This window comes from Galeopterus variegatus, unplaced genomic scaffold (assembly GCF_000696425.1).
Source record: "Galeopterus variegatus unplaced genomic scaffold, G_variegatus-3.0.2 Scaffold420, whole genome shotgun sequence".
In the NCBI taxonomy this organism is placed as follows: domain Eukaryota; kingdom Metazoa; phylum Chordata; class Mammalia; order Dermoptera; family Cynocephalidae; genus Galeopterus; species Galeopterus variegatus.
In genome coordinates, this window is record NW_007726531.1 from 70,674 (window position 1) to 87,267 (window position 16,594).

Below are 16,594 nucleotides of genomic sequence, written 5' to 3' on the forward strand. Positions count from 1 at the left end.
AGGGATGAGCCTGTGGCGCACTCAGGAGAGTGCGGCAGTGGGAGTGCGGGAGCGCTGCGCTCCCGCCACGAGTTCGAATCCTATATAGGGATGGCCGGTGCTGCTCACTGGCTGAGCGAGGTGCGGGAGCAACACCAAGGGTTGTGATCCCGTTGCCGGTCCCGGTCCGGTACAGGCGCAACACTGAGGGTTGCGATCCTTTGCCAGTCACGAAAAAAAACAAAAAGGAAAAAGAAAAAAAAAAATTCTATATGACTAAATCACCTGTGTTTACTAAAGAGATGACACTTAATTTGAGGACTTCTAGCAAATATCTGCCAAAATATTCAACACCAAATAACAAGAGTCGTACCACCAATAATGAGGCTTGAGAGATTTCCTAATTTAGTTCCAAAGCTATTCTGACAACACCCCAATTCCTTTAGTTATGAGAAAATGGTGGCTAATAGCAAAAGAGCATAATAATTTTTGCTCTAAATGTGGAAAACATTCCGTAAATACCTATTTAATGAATGAACAGTAACCTAAGGTGGGGCAGCAGTAGATGTGATCAACAAAGGAGTATCTGTGAAGAGGCACAACTATGAAACCACAATTTTCTACCACTATTTCCTAAAAAGCATGAGGAACAGGTAGAACACACTCTATGGATTCTCGTTAGAAAATAAATTATATTTGAAGATGATGTGTCTATTGAGTTAAGAAGTTAAGATCTTAACTGAAGACTTCAAGGTGAAACATACAAGAAAGAAGTCCCAAAGTAAACTTGAATTCACTTTATATAAGTTATGTATCCCAGTTAGAGACCAAGAACTCAATGTCCTGGCAGGGAAGAATAATTAACAAATTAATTAATCAGGGTGGTATTTATAATTATATGTCAAAGCCCATCATTGGCAAAACAAAATTGGTAAAACTCCATTCAAGTTTAGTGTTCAAGAGTATGTGATATGTTTGATATTTCACTTCTACTGCATAGAGTATAATACTCAGATATAGCTAGACTCTCTTATGACTTCAGCCCACACTTTCTTAGAGTTACAACTCTAATCGATGGATAGGCTCTTATGTTGAACAAGCAAAAATTATTACTCATAAGTAAGAGTCATTTTCACAAAGTTCTAAGATCCTTTTTACTTTCCATGAACATAAGCATCCATGACACTTCCCTCCCAACACATTCATATTCATTCATTCATTCTTTCTCTCACATACACATTCACATCCATGCACACACAGCAGGCATACACCACCAATTCAGCAGTCATTTCCAAGCAGCTACATGTTACTTTTCCTTGCATGCTCCATTGTGTCCATTATGCTATTATTTCAGTAGAACCTTTAAAAAGATTACCACAACAGATAAGGCACTGGTATGATGGCTTAATTTTGGTAGAAAAGTCAGTCCTGAACGAACTTGGTAATCCCGGAATCCTCCAGCTACAGAAAGTGTGGTTAAATTTATGTGTTGAGCATTTAGAATCCAATAGTTGTTTACAGTCATATAAAAATCTGGAAGGAAATAAAAAAAGAGAGACATTAAAAACTAGTAGTCAGTCATTCCCTGCAACAATAAGACTGCTATACAGTAATACTAATATTTAACTGAATTTCTACTTAAGCCATCTGGTCTATAAACAACGTGTTATTCACATTTCCCCATTTTGAGTAAAATCAGTATCTTTATACATACACTACTTCCCCATTAAATCAGAGTACAAATACTAAGAGTTATTAAAAACATCAATAAAGAAAAAGATACCCAAATTTTATTAGCTTTGATATGTCCGTATGCAAACATGTCTCTATATTCCATAAAGATGATGCCTGTTCATGAGCCACAAAGTACAGCATAGAGAAAAACCTAAAATTCTCCCTCAAATAAGAATTTATCATGTTAAAGAGTCATAGAGGGCCGGCCCGGTGGCGCACTGCTACGGTGCGCCGCTTGGGAGTGCGGCGGTGTTCCCGCTCACTGGCTGAGCGAGGTGCAGGCGCAGCACCAAGGGTTGCGATCCCGTTGCCGGTCCCGGTCTGGTACGGGTGCGACACTGAGGGTTGCGATCCGTTGTCGGACACGAAAAAAAAAGACAAAAAGGAAAAAATAAAAAAAAGAGTCATAGACATTAGTGCTGTTCATTTCATGGTGTACACATATGTTCCAACCCATCAAATTGTATACATTAAATATATGCAGTTTTTTGTATACCAATTACCCTCATAAAGTGGTTTAGCATCCAGATTGAAAACGACCAAGTTAAACTGTCCCTGTTTGCAGATGATATGATCCTATATATAGAAAAACCTAAAGACTCTACAAAAAGACTCTTAGAGTTGATACGCAATTTCAGTAAAATTGCAGGATACAAAATCAACACACAAAAATCAGTAGCATTTTTATACTCCAACAATGAACTAGCAGAAAAAGAAATGAAGAAAGCTAGCCCATTTACAATAGTCACCAAAAAATGAAATACCTAGGAATAAATTTAACCAAAGAGGTAAAAGATTTCTAAAGGAGAACTACAAATCACTGTTGAAGGAAATTAAGGAAGACACAAAAAGATGGAAAGACATTCCATGCTCTTGGATTGGAAGAATTAACACGAAAAATGTCCATAGTTCCCAAAGTGATCTACAGATTCAATGCAATTCCCATCAAATATCAATGATATTCTTCACAGAAATAGAAAAAAAAAGTCCTAACATTCATGTGGAACAACAAAAGATCCCAAATAGCCAAAGCAATTCTGAGGGGGGAAAAAAAAGCCAGAGGAATAACACTACTTGACTTCAAATTATACTACAAAGCTATAGCAACCAAAACAGCATGGGACTGGCATAAAAAGAAAGTCAGAGCAGTGGAACAGAATAGAGAACCCAGAAATCAACCCATATACTTATAGCCAACTGATCTTCAACAAAAGCACCAAGAACATACTTTGGGGAAAAGACTGCCTCTTCAATAAATTGTGCTGGGAAAACTAGACATCCATACATAGAAGAATGAAACTAGACCTGTACCTCTCACTATATACCAAAATCAACTCAAAATGGATTAAAGACTTAAATATACATCCTGAAACCACAAAACCCCTAAAAGAAAACATAGGGGAAACACTTTGGGAAGTAGGAGTAGGCAAAGACTTTATGAACATGACCCCAAAAGCACAAGTGACAAAAGAAAAAAATAAACAAATGGGATTATATCAGACTAAAAAGCTTCTGCACAGCAAAAGAAATAATTAACAGAGTGAAAAGAAAACCTACAGAGTGGCAGAAAATATTTGCAAACCATGCAACCGACAAAGGATTAATACCCAGAATACACAAGGAACTCAAACAACAGTAAAAAAGCCCACAGATAACCAGATGAAAAAATGGGCAAAGGAGCTGAACAGGCATTTCTCAAAGAAAGATATACAAATGACTGAGGCATAAAAAAGTATTCAACATCATGCAGCATCAGGGAAATGAAAATCAAAACCACACTGAGATATCATCTCACCCTAGTCAGAATGCCTTCTATGAAAAAAACAGAGAATAACAAATGCTGGTGAGGATGCAGAGAAAGGGGAACCCTCCTACACTGTTGGTGGGACTGTAAATTGGTGCAGCCATTATGGAGAATGGTATAGAGGTTCCTCAGACAACTACAGATAGAACTGCAGTATGATCCAGCAGTTTGACTGCTGGGTATATACCCAAAGGAATGGAAATCATCATGCCGAAGGGATACCTGCACTCCCATGTTTAATGCAGCTCTATTTACAATAGCCAAGAGTTGGAACCAACCTAAATGCCCATCATCAGACAACCAGATAAGGAAAATGTGGTATATTTACCACATGGAATACTACTCTGCCATAAAAAAAAAGAATGAAATCCTGCCATTTGCAGCAATGTGGGTGAACTTCAAGAAAATTATGTTAAGTGAAATAAGCCAGGCACAGAAAAATACCACATGTCCTCACTCACAGGTGGGAGCTAAAAACGATAAACAAATAAATAAAAAAAAAGAAAGAATGAAAGATACAACGATCACAATAGTACAATGAACTTTCAAAAGGAGAGAACAAGTGGGAAAGGGTGGGGGGGAGAGGGGTAAGCAAGGAATTGGTAAAGGGCCACAAAAGAAATTACATTGTATAATGTTGAATATACTAATTACCCTGATTTGCACATCATATATTGCACACAGGTATTCATATTCAACTCTGTATCCCACAGATATGTACAATCAACTATGTTTCAAAAAAAATAAATAAAATAAAATAAATGGTAAAAATAAATGAATAAACTGGTTTAAAAAAAGAGCATTAGATCCTTCCCTATCACGGAAGTGTCCCTGCTTAGCAATTTTCTGCCCAACAACCACCACACAAAGCACTATTTAAGTTCTTACAATACAATCTATCAGGACAATACCACTGACATTAGTCTTAGGACTATGCTGCTGTGAAAAATCCAGGGTTAGGGTTGTACCCATTTAGTGTAATAAGCAGTTCAAAGGGAAGAAACTGCAGACAACTTTTCATTTTGTCTATGGAAGGTGAGAAAATTTGTGTCAGAGATTATTAAATTGAGGCCAGGGCAGGGGAGTTCAACTTCTTTTTCTGATTATCAAAACTTAATGTATTTTGGGCTGGCCTGGTGGCACACTAGGTAGAGTGTGGCGCTTGGGAGGCGGTGGCGCTCCCGCCGAGGGTTCGGATCCCATGTAGAGACTGGTCCGCTCACTGGTTGAGTGCGGTTCGGGCGTGACACCGAGGGTTGCGATCCCGTTGCCGGTCGCGGTACGAAAAAAAAAAAAAAAAAAAAAACTTAATGCATTTTTATCTTCGCATTTGATCCCACTCAGGGCTTTAAACATTTGGTAGAGCAAGTCCCGCCTTTGAAAATCTCAGCAGTATTTACTTAGCTCGCCAACCCAATCCTAACATCTGGAGGGCCTGAGATAAGAGTACCAAGGGGATACATATGCCTTATGTCTAAATCTTTAAAAGTCAAAAATCCAGTTAACAAACTATTAAATCAAATATATTTTCTTTTTTTTTTTTTTTTTCCTTTTTGTCTTTTTTCGTGTCCGGCAACGGATCGCAACCCTCAGTGTCACGCCCGGACCGGGACCGGCAACGGGATTGCAACCCTCGGTGCTGCGCCTGCACCTCGCTCAGCCAGTGAGTGGCCGATCTGTATGTGGGATCCGAACCCTTGGCGGGAGCGCTGTCGCGCTCCCAAGCGGCGCACTGTAGCAGTGCGCCACCAGGCCAGCCCTCAAATATATTTTCTGACATTGACAAATATATCATTGAAATAACCTGGAAGGCCAGATTCAAATTAAAAATTCTCAGACACCTCAGAGTTGGATACTGGATTATGGCAACACAGGGAAAGCAGATCACTGGCCCACTGCTGTGCTGTCCTCCTTTTCTTCCCATCCCAATTCCATCCTGCATCACGAGGACCTCATGTACACAACCAAGCTCTGTCTATATTGCCTGCCGAGCTACCCCTTGGCCACAACTCAAATTTAGGATTATACATACCTGCCCTCAGGAGAACAAAGCCAGATAAGAGGCCCACACAGGCCCTGGAACTGAGCAAAAAAAAGTCAAATGGTTAAGTGTATGAGACCTGGTTAAGTGTATGATGATCTAGAAGTAAAGGTGTGGGCTTCAAGCAGGGAGACTGCTTAGCCTGCGCATTTTTCACCCTGTGGGAAAGGGCAGGGCTAGAGCAGGTCCATCTAGAATACACAGCCCAGTGCACGGCCTCCCTCCCCTTATTCAAGGGAAATATATCACCAAGTACTCAGGGAATGTTCTTCTGGAGGTCATATGGATCTCTGTCTCTCAAAACTTAAAATTCATGGCCCCTTGAACTAGTTCTTTTGCTTTTTCATTCTAATTCTGACAATGCAATAAAAAATAAATACAGAATGAAAAGAAGGAGGCTTACTCATTATAGGAAGGACATCCTGACCCTAAGAATCACTTTCAGCTTGAGACTTTTAGAGATAGACCAACACCATCCTTCAAAACAATAAAGCCTAACTCTATTGAAAGTACATTACTCAAAAAAATTTTTTTAATGTATTTTGAGTCAGTATAATTTAACTTACATGGTTCATCTACATATACCATACAAAATGCAGTGATAGAAAGAGTTCTCAATTGTGGTGACAAGTACCATAACTTTTGGCCTTTGATTTTTTTTTTTTTTTTTTCCTAAACCGATGGTCATTGGCTTCTGGTCAAGATGGCAGAATAGACAGTCCCTAGTGTCACTCTCTTCCACAAATCAACCAATTTACAAGTATTAAAAAGCAACTACAGCCAAGCTGGAGCTGCTAGATCTCAGGGGAAGAGGAGGAGAAACCTACAGAGTGCATGAAAGCAGAAGCCATGATGAGAGAAAGAAAGAATTGCTCCCACCATTTCGAGCCCTGGCAGCTTCAAGGTTCCACAGAGCAAGAGCTGGCAAATGCTGCATCTGTGCTCTTTGTATGAAGTTGCTTGGAGGCTGCAGGTGAGAAGAGGGCCTTGGTGGCATCCAGGCCAGCAAGACCACTAACAGGGTTCCCGTGAACCCACATAGGAGCAAGGAGCCACGGACAACTAAAGAAAGGAGCCACTCAGAGGTGGTGAGTCATCAGAAGGTACTGGCGCACAGCCCATCCCATGGGAAGTGCTTGGAGTGTGGGTGGTGGGGGAGACAGGCCACCAGGGGAACACTGGGGCACAGCATGGACAGCTGATCTGCCTCCCAATCAGCACAGGACCACTCAGTGGAGACTGGTCAGGAATACAGAACTGCAGAGGGTGCAGTTTGCTGAAAAGACTCAGGCCCAGACCAGAGTTTCCACACAACCCAGGTATACTGGACCTTACCAGACCTGGAAGTACATACAAAGTTAACAATTAAAACCTGAGCTGCACAAAAAGCCTCCCCCAGAGAATCAGCAGCAAAGCAGCAATTTAGCTCAACTACAGGACTCAAATGCTGGTCCCCACAGGAAGTTCCTCCCATTTTAGCAGTAAGCAAAGGACAACATATTAGTTCCAGTGCAGAGTTTAAGTGGTGGGAACAGCAAATAATCCAACACAGAACTGAAAGAAAAAACAAATTTCCCATAGACCAGAGACGAAGTCTGTTATTAACTAGTAAAGGTCTAACACCACCAAAAACATCAATAAAACTGAGAAGGACCAGAAGCTCCTGGGCTCCCAAGCCAGAGAAGGGGGAGGGCTGTGGGCCTTAGCCATGCCCCCACAATGACCACACCCAGCCCAGCAACAACCACTGAGCCACCACAGGAAATGCCCCAGGCTCCCAAACCAGGGCAATGGGGGGCAGTGGGCTTCAGCCACACCCCACCAACAACCACAACCAGCCCAGCAACAACCACTGAGCCACCACAGGAAGCACCCTGGGCTCCCGAGCCAGGGTGGCAGGTGGCCAAGGGCCTTGGCCATGCTCCCCCAACATCTGCAACCAGTCCAGCAATGACCAACCAGCCGCTGCCAGAATCGCCCTGGTCTCCCCTGCTGGAATGAGGGGCATGCCATGGGCCTCGACCAAGCCCTCCCTCTTTCCTACTCCTCCCATCCTATTTCCTTCCCCCTTCCCATCTCCCCCTCCTCCCCAACTTCTCTGCAACATGTTAGAATGTAAAAAAGTAATAATATTAATAAATAAAATCTTTTAAAAACCCTATGGTCATTTATGATTATTAGTAGCACAAGAGATTTAAACAACTTCAATAATAAAATTATTAAAAGATTTCTACAGGTAAAGTTTTAAATGTTATAACAGAAAAATCAAACTTCGCAATAAATACTATTGCACCAGATACTTCCAGCAAATAAATTATTCCTTGGCAATGTTGTTATGTTAAGATAGGCACTTTAGAAAACTACTTTGGTTTGGAGTCACTGGGAGATATTTTTCACTTAAGTACAAACAAAATTTTCATCAAAATTAAGATAATGTGAATATCGATAGGAAGGAGTTGTGTAAATTCAGTGACCAGGAAAAAAAAAATTATTTCTAAAGATTTTCTTCTCCTCATACAATATTCCTATAAGCAGCAAAGATAATACTTAACTTTCTTTAACAAAAAGTTGAAATAGTATGCATTTAATTCTTATCCTGTAACATTATCATATTTTATTAAATGACATCAATCATGAACTGCAAGATTATAGTATTATCTGCTCCTTTTTTACAGACATTATAGTAATGTACCTCAACTAATAGGCAGTATAGCATGCAAAGGTTAAGAGTACAGGCTCAGAAGCAAGTTTGCCAGGGTCAAATATTGGCTTCACTACTTTGGGTAGGAGCTTACCTTGGCCTCTTTCTACTATCTATCACCATGGGGATAATAATGGTTCCTATCTCAAAGGACTGCAATGAGGATTAAGTATGGTAATACATCATGTGAAGTCCTTCATACAATACCCTTAATATAATAAGAGCTCAATAAGTATGAGCTATTCTACCTCACTATTTATTTAAAACTAGACATTTCTACTATTTTACTTAAATATAAGCTTATTTGGGGTACAGTACTGAACCAGTTATCAAAGCACAGAAAGTTTAAACACATCTTAAGAGACAGGAATCCTCGTCAAGAATACCTAAAACTAAAGCCCTAATGCCTAAATATTATAAAATACATGTCAACAATGTTAAGATGCTATAGACAGAGAAAACTAAAAGTAGTTTCAATTATGAGCCTAAGATGAAAGACATAAACAGAGATGCTCATAATTGGTAGTGCTGATTGCAATCGAGCTATTTTACACATGGATAAATCTGTAACATAGTCTAAAGGGAATAACAGCTGCAGGGATTTATTTATTTAATCCCGAACAACAATGGGGAGGTCAGTTAGTGTTTATGTAACAGTACTCACCTGTAATGAAACGATCTAATGGCATCACAGGAGCAACATGAGGTGTGGCTTGCGTAATAAGAAGATTTATCAGATCTTGTTTAAAATTTTTCAGTGTAAGCAATGCTCTTGCAACAAGGCCACCCATAGAATGACCAATTATTGCCACACTTTTGGGAGCAAATTCTTGACCCTATTAAAAAAAACACCATGGCACAACTAAGTCTTAGCATTATAATAAAAATGCTAAATATTTCTCTCTGCATATGAGCAATTTTAAAGACAAAAAGAAAATTAAACTCTTTATATAACCTCCCATCATAAGGTACAGGAATACACTTTCATATAATTTTAATGAATGTATACATACTATTTTATGCTCTATTAAACATTTCTAACAGCTATATCTTGGTTTTCTGAACCAAAATCAGAATACTCGGTCTAGCAAATCATATTTGTACCATTTGTTACATTGCATGTAATGTGAAGTGTAATCACATTTGCTGTATAGGAGAATATTAGATTTTACAAACTATAAGAAATCAGATGATTTGTTTGGAACTGAAAATACCACAAAAAAAGCTAAGACAATTATAGCTGCCATAGCAATATGCTATCTCATCATATAGGTATTGCTTGTCTCATCAGATTATTTATCTACATTGCATTTGGGTTTAAAAATAAACCAGTAGTTCAAACATTATTCTCTGACAATTATATATTTTATTTTTTTTAAATAAGCATTGCTTTTTAAAAAATCTTTTCTGTCTTCACCACTAACCTTAGTCCCACTACCAAACTTTTGCTCATTACCCTCCACATCAGTCCTTCATATGTGCCTTCTCTCTTGTTATTATGAATAAATTGGAACTTGTCCAGAAAAGAGTTAACACAGTAGACCTCAGACTACTATCCTTTGAATGAACTGCATGCAACATTGGCTCCTGGCTCAAGTCTGGGAATTCATATTTTGGGGGGTTCCCACCATTTCCTAAATGATAAAAAGACTCACTGTGCCTAAACTGTTTGTGCAAGCAATAAAGTTTACGATAAACACCTGCTGTCCTTCAGGCTGCAAGTTTAGTATGTGCTAGGAAGAGGGTGTCTACATGATAAGCCACTGATAAAAACCGTGGGGACAGATTCTCTAATGAGCTTCCCTCGCAGACAATATCTTACACATGTCACGATTTGTTGGTGTAGGAATTAAGTGCACCCTATGTGACCCCCCTGTGAGAGGACTTTTTGAAGCATGCACCTGGTTTCCTCCAGATTTTGCCCCATGCACCTTTTTCCTTTGCTGATTTTGCTTTGTAGCCTTTCACTGTAAGAAATCATAACGAGGAGTACAATGATATGCTGAATCCTGTGAATCCTCACGGTGAATCATCAAACCTGGGCTGGTCATGGGGATACTGACACAGACCTGATCTTAGCAAAAGCCAATATCTACATCTGTGCTCCGAAACCTATATCCTTTGGCCTTCTCAAGTACATCACACCAGCAATTCTTCCCATTTTCTTCATGCATCATTGTTTTCTCCTCTCTACTAGACCATCCTCATTACTGTATAAATACACTGTTATTCTCCCCTTAAAAAATAAAAACACTCCTCTCACTTTCCCCTTAGTGATTACACTTTTCTCTACAACTCTTCATAGAAAAACTCTTCAAAAACAGTTGTATATACATTATCTGCTGTCTCTAATTTCTCAACTTCCATACACCCTTAAATCCATTCCAGTCAGGTTTTCATTCCAACACGCCACCAAAACTCCTCCTGCCAAGTCACCAAGGTATCTAATGGTCAATTCTTAATCCTCACACTTTATTTGACCTATCAAAAGCATCTGACATAGTTGATCACTTCTCTTTAAAATACTTTACTTGGTTTCCTTGACAACCTACTCTCTCAGTTCTCCTCTTACCTCATTGGCTGCTCCTTTTTAGTCTCTGTTGCTGGTTCCTTCTCATCTTCCCTCATCTCTTAAAACTGGAGTAATCCAGTCCTCAGTTCTTAGATCTCTTCCCTTTTATACCTATGTTGACACCATCGGTGATCTCATACAGTCTTGTGGCTTTAAATAAATCTACATATTGTCAACCCCAAACAATTATCTCCAGACTGGACCTCTTCTCTTGAACTCTAGCTTTGAACTCCAATTGCATACTAGCTATACTTGGGATGTCTAATGTGCATCTCAAACTGAACCTGTCTAAAACTAAACTCTTATCTCCTCCAAATCTGCTCCTCCCACATTCTTCCCCACCACAGTTAATGACAATTCAATCTTTCCAGGTGTTCAGCCAAAAAACTGGGGGTCATCCTTAACTCTTCTTTTCCTCTCTTATTGCCCCTCCACACCTATCTACCAGCAAATCTCATCGCCTCAACCATTAATTTACACGAATCTGACCATTTCTCATCACTTCAACTGCTACCAACATGATTTAAACTACCATTATTTCTTATCTGAATTGCTCTAACAGCCTCCTAACTGTTCTCTCTGCTTCTACCCATACATCCCTTCAGTTTAACCTTAAAAGCAGCCAAAATGATAAAACTTAAATAAGAACATGTCACTTCTCTACTCAAAAAACTCTGTAGTGGCTTTCCAAGTCATTCCAAATAAAAGGCAAAATTCTTAAAAATTCTTTAAAAGGCTCTACAATCTGCTTGCCCACCCCAACTCCCAGCTCCTCCTTCTACCAACCCACTCTATCTGTTCCAGCCATACCAGTTTCCTTGTTTTTCCTCAAAGACATCATGTATGTGCCTGCTTCATACATTTGTTTCTTCTGCCTAAAGTATTCTTTTCCCAGATAAACAAATGGGCCAATCTCTCATGTACTTGATGTGTATTAAATTGTCTGCTTCTTAAAAGAGGTCTTCCCTGGGTACCCTTATTTATAATTGTAATCTTCTGCCCCTGACTGCCTATCTCCCTTTCCTATTTTATTGTGCTTCCTGGCACTTATAACCATGTAAGATTGTACATATTTCTCTTATTTATCATGTTTATTATCTGCCTCTTCCCACTAGAACATAAGCTCCATGAGGGCTTGGATTTCTGTTGTATTCACTGCTATATTTACTTACAGACTTAGAGATGAATGAGGTTTTCTCCACCCAGAATGTCCTTTGAATTCAACAAAATTCAGTTGTCCTCTAACTCCTATTGCACTTGGTTGTAACAGAAATCTTACTTTCTAAAAGACTCAACTTAAAAAAAAAGTATTAGTTCTATTTTAAATTTAATATGTAGGCATAACAGAAAATCTGAAACGAAAAACAGAGAAAGAAAAAACTACCTAGAATATAACATCAAAGACATTTGATTGTTAATTGTGACATTTATGGAAATAAATCTCACTTGACCACATCTTATTTATCTTACCCTATAAATGTCAAATACCTAAATGGTCCTATACCTAATATGGCTTGTTTTCTCCCATAATACCTCAGCATAATACTCATCATTACTCAGGCTGAGGAAGTTTGCTTTTATTCATACTGTACTGAGTTTTGTATTTGCTTTTTATTTCATTAAATCATGAATTGGTGTTGAACATAGTCAAATGATTTTTCATCTAATAAGATGATCCTATGATGAATTACACTGATTGATACTTAAATATTAAACCAATTTTGCATTCTTGGGATAAATCCTATTTGGTCATGATACATTATTATACTTTTAAAATATTGCTGGATTTAATAGCCTAATTTTTTGTTGAGGATTTTATATTTTTGTTCATGAGGGATACCAGATCTCTATTTTCTTTTCAAACAATGACATTGTCTGATTTTGGTATTATGGTTTGATGGCTTCATAAAATGAACTGTTAAGTGCTCTCTCTTCCTCTTTTTTTCTGAGCTTATGTAAGATGGTATTATTTTTCCCTCATTTTTATTTTATTTTCTTATGTCCTTTTCTGATTTTGATGGCCTTATAAATGAAGCTGTATTTTCTGTTCCTCTGTTTTCTGAAAGAGTTTGTGTAAGATGGTTATCAATTCTTCCTTAAATCTTTAGTACATTTTACCACTGAAGTCACTTAGTCATAGGTTTTTCTTAATGATAAGATTTTTAAATATAAGTTCAAAAAATTTTAAATGGGGGAGGAGGGAGGGAGAAGGTTAGGGAATTGATAGGTCGGGCAAATGGCACAAAGAAATATCACGATTTGTAAGAATGAATATACTAATAATAAATTTTAAAAATTTAAAATAAATAAATAAATAATTTAAAATTTAAAAAAAGATTTTAAACAGATACAGGGCTATTCAGATTTTCTGTTTCTTCTTGTGTTTTATAATTTGTGTTTCAGGAATTTGTGCATTTCACCTGAGTTGTCAAATTTATTGGCATTAAGTTGTTCATAATATTCTTTTATCATCTTTTTCATATCCATAGGCTCTCTAGTGAAGTCCCCTCCTTCATTCCTGATATTGCTGATTTGTGTTTTCCCTCCTTTTTTTCTTAATCAGTCTAGCTAAAATTTATCAACTTTTATAGATCTTTTCAAAGAATCAGCCACTGATATAAGTTATTTTCTCTGCTGCTTGTGTTTCCTAGTCCACTGATTTCCATTCTCAACTTTATTGTTTCTTTACTTCCACTTAGTTTACTGTGTTCTTTCTCTAGCTTCTTAAGTTGGAAGCTTATATCATTGATTTTAAACCTAGTTCTTTTCTAAAATAAGCATGTAGACTATATTTCTTCTAATCACTACTTTAATCTTACAAATTCTAACATTGTATTTTCATTTTAATTCAGTTCAAAATATTTTCAAATTTCACCTGTGATTTTCTTTTCAACTTCCGGGGTATCTATAATTAATTTCTAAATATTTGAGGATTTTCCAGATACCTTTTTGTTGATTTCTAATTTAATTCTGCTATGTTCAGAAAATATACTCTATGATTTCAGTCCTTTGAAATTTATTGAGACTTGCTTTGTGGTCCAACATACAGCATACCTTAGTAAATGTTCCATGTGCATTTAAAGAGAACATGTTTCTACAGTTGTTGGGTATAGTGTTCTGTAAACACCGATAAGATTAAGCTGGTTAATAGTGTTCAAATCTTCTATATACTGATTTTCTGTTTATTCATTTAATCAATTACTGAGAGAGGAGTGTTGAAATCTCCATCTCTAATTGTGGATCTACCTACTTCTTTCTTTAGTTCTGTGAATTTTTGCTTCATGCATTAGATGCATATTCATTCAGGATTATTTTGCATTCTTATGAATTGATCCTTTTACCATTGTAAAATGACCCCCTTTATCACTGGTAATATACTTTGCCCCGGAATCTATTTAACTGATAATAATATAACCATGCATATTTTTTCCCATTCTTTTACTTTTAATCTGTCAGTATCTTCCATGTTTAAATAGTGACCTTCTCATTCTAAAACAGATTAACATTTAGTTGCATGGGTCTAGCTTTTTTTATGCAGTCTGACAAGATCTGCCTTCTAACTGGAGTATTTAATCCAATACAATTAATGTAATTATTGATATAGCTGGGTTTAATTCTATTGTCTTACCAATTGTTTTCTACTTCTCTCATCTCTTTTTTGTTCTTTCCTCCTTTTGGATTGAGCTTTTTTAAAATTGTGGTAAGAACACTTAAGATCTATCCTTTTAACAGACTTTTAAGTACACGATATAGTATTGTAAACTATAGGCATAATGTTCTACAGCCTATCTCTAGAACTTATTCATATTATATAACTGAAACTTTATATCCATTGATTATCAACTCCCCATTTCCCCCACCCCTGGCAACCACTATTACAATCTCTGCTTCTATAAGTTAGGCTATTTTAGATATCTCATGTAAGTAGAATCATGCATCATTTGTCCTTCTGTGACTGGCTTATTTCACTCAGCATAATGTCCTCAAAGTTCATCCATGTCAGCACATATTGCAGAATTTCCTCCTTTTTGAAGGCCAAATAATACTCCATTATATGTAAACATCACATCTTCTTTATCCATTCATCCATCAATGGACATTCAGGGAACTTCTACATCTTGGCAATTGTGAAGAATGCTGTAACAAATATAGGAGTGCTAATGTCTCTTCAAGATCCTGATGTCAATTCTTTTGTATAAATACCCAGAAGTGGGATTGGTGGATCATATAGTAGTTTTATTTTCAATTTTTTTAGGAACTTCCACACTGTTTTTCATAGCTGCTGCACCATTCTGCATTCCAACAGCGTACAAGGGTTCCAATTTCTCCACATCCTCACCAACACTTGTCTTTTTTTTTTTTTTATAATAGCCATCCTAGCAGGTGTGAGGTGATACCTCATTGTGCTTTTGATTTGCATTTCCCTGATAATTAGTGATACTGAGCCTTTTTTCATATACCTGTTGACCACTTATTTAGATGTCTTCTTTGAAGAAATGTCTTTTCAAGCCCTTAGCCCATTTTTTAAATCAGGTAAGTAGGGTTTTTTGCTATTGAATTGTTTTTGTCCCTTAAATATGTTTTGGATATTAACCCCTTATCAGATTTACAGTTTGGAAATATTTTCTCCCATTCCACAGACTGCCTTTTCACTCTGTTGACTGTTTCCTTTACAGTAGAGAAGCTTTTTAGTTTGATGTAGTCTTACTTCTTTAATTTTGCTTTTGTTGCCTGTGCTTTTGGTGTCATATCCATGAAATCACTGCCAGGACCAATGTCCTGAAGCTTTTCTCCTGTGTTTTCTTCTAAAAGTTGTACAGTTTCAGGTCTTATGTTTAAGTTTTTAATCCCTTTGAGTTTATTTTTGTGTGAGATAAGGGTCCAGTTTCACTCTTTTGCATGTGAATATCCAGTTTTCCCAACACTGTTTATTGAAGAGACTATCCTTTCCCTACCATATACTCCTGGCAACCTTGTTGAAGATCAGTTGACCATATATGCATGGACTTATTTCTGGGCTCTCTAATCTGTTCCATTGGTCTATGTCTGCCTTTATGTCAAACAGTCATACTGTCTTAATTATGGTAGCTTTATAATATATTTTGAAATCAGGAAATGTGATGCCTCCAGACTAGTTCTTTCTCAAGATTGTTTTGGCTATTCGAGGTCCTTTGGGATTCCATGTGAATTTTAGAATTTTTTTTTTTTAACTTCTGTAAAAAATGCCATTGGGATTTTAATAGGGATTGCATTGAACCTGTAGATCACTTTGGGTATTATGGACATTTTCACAATATAAAGTCTTCCAATCTATGAACATGGGGTGTCTTTTTGTTAGTATCTTTAATTTCTTTCATCAATGTTTTATAGTTTTCAGTATATGAGTCTTTCACCTTCTTAGGTTTATTCCAAAGTATTTTAATATTTTTGATCTATTGTAAATGGGAATATTTTCCTAATTTCTTTTCCAGATAGTTCTTTATTGGTGTATAAAAACTTAACTGATTTTTGTATGTTGATTTTGTATCTTGCAATTCACTGACTTTGCTTATTAGTTCTAACAGTATTTTTTGTGGTGCCTTTAGAATTGCTGTAGATTAGATGCCTCTCCAACCTCACTGAGGCTTAATCCCCACTGTAAATATTCAGGGTGGGGAATACTATTACGGTAATTGAAAGGTGGGGCCTTGAAGAGGTGATTTGATTGTAGGACCATGCTGTAGTGAACAGATGAATAATCGTGATGAGCGGCATAGTTCTGAA

General features: G+C 37.4%; 1 protein-coding gene across 1 annotated transcript in view; it reads right to left on the minus strand.

Moving 5' to 3' along the window:
- PGAP1 (post-GPI attachment to proteins 1) overlaps nt 1-16,594 on the minus strand; it is an 83,441-nt gene that overhangs the window by 53,972 nt on the left and 12,875 nt on the right. Inside the window, exons 4-5 of the mRNA XM_008568519.1 lie at nt 8,924-9,095; nt 1,355-1,512 (exon numbers count right to left, since the gene is read on the minus strand). Coding sequence (XP_008566741.1) covers nt 1,355-1,512; nt 8,924-9,095 — 330 coding nt within the window. The remainder of the gene's footprint in view (nt 1-1,354; nt 1,513-8,923; nt 9,096-16,594) is intronic.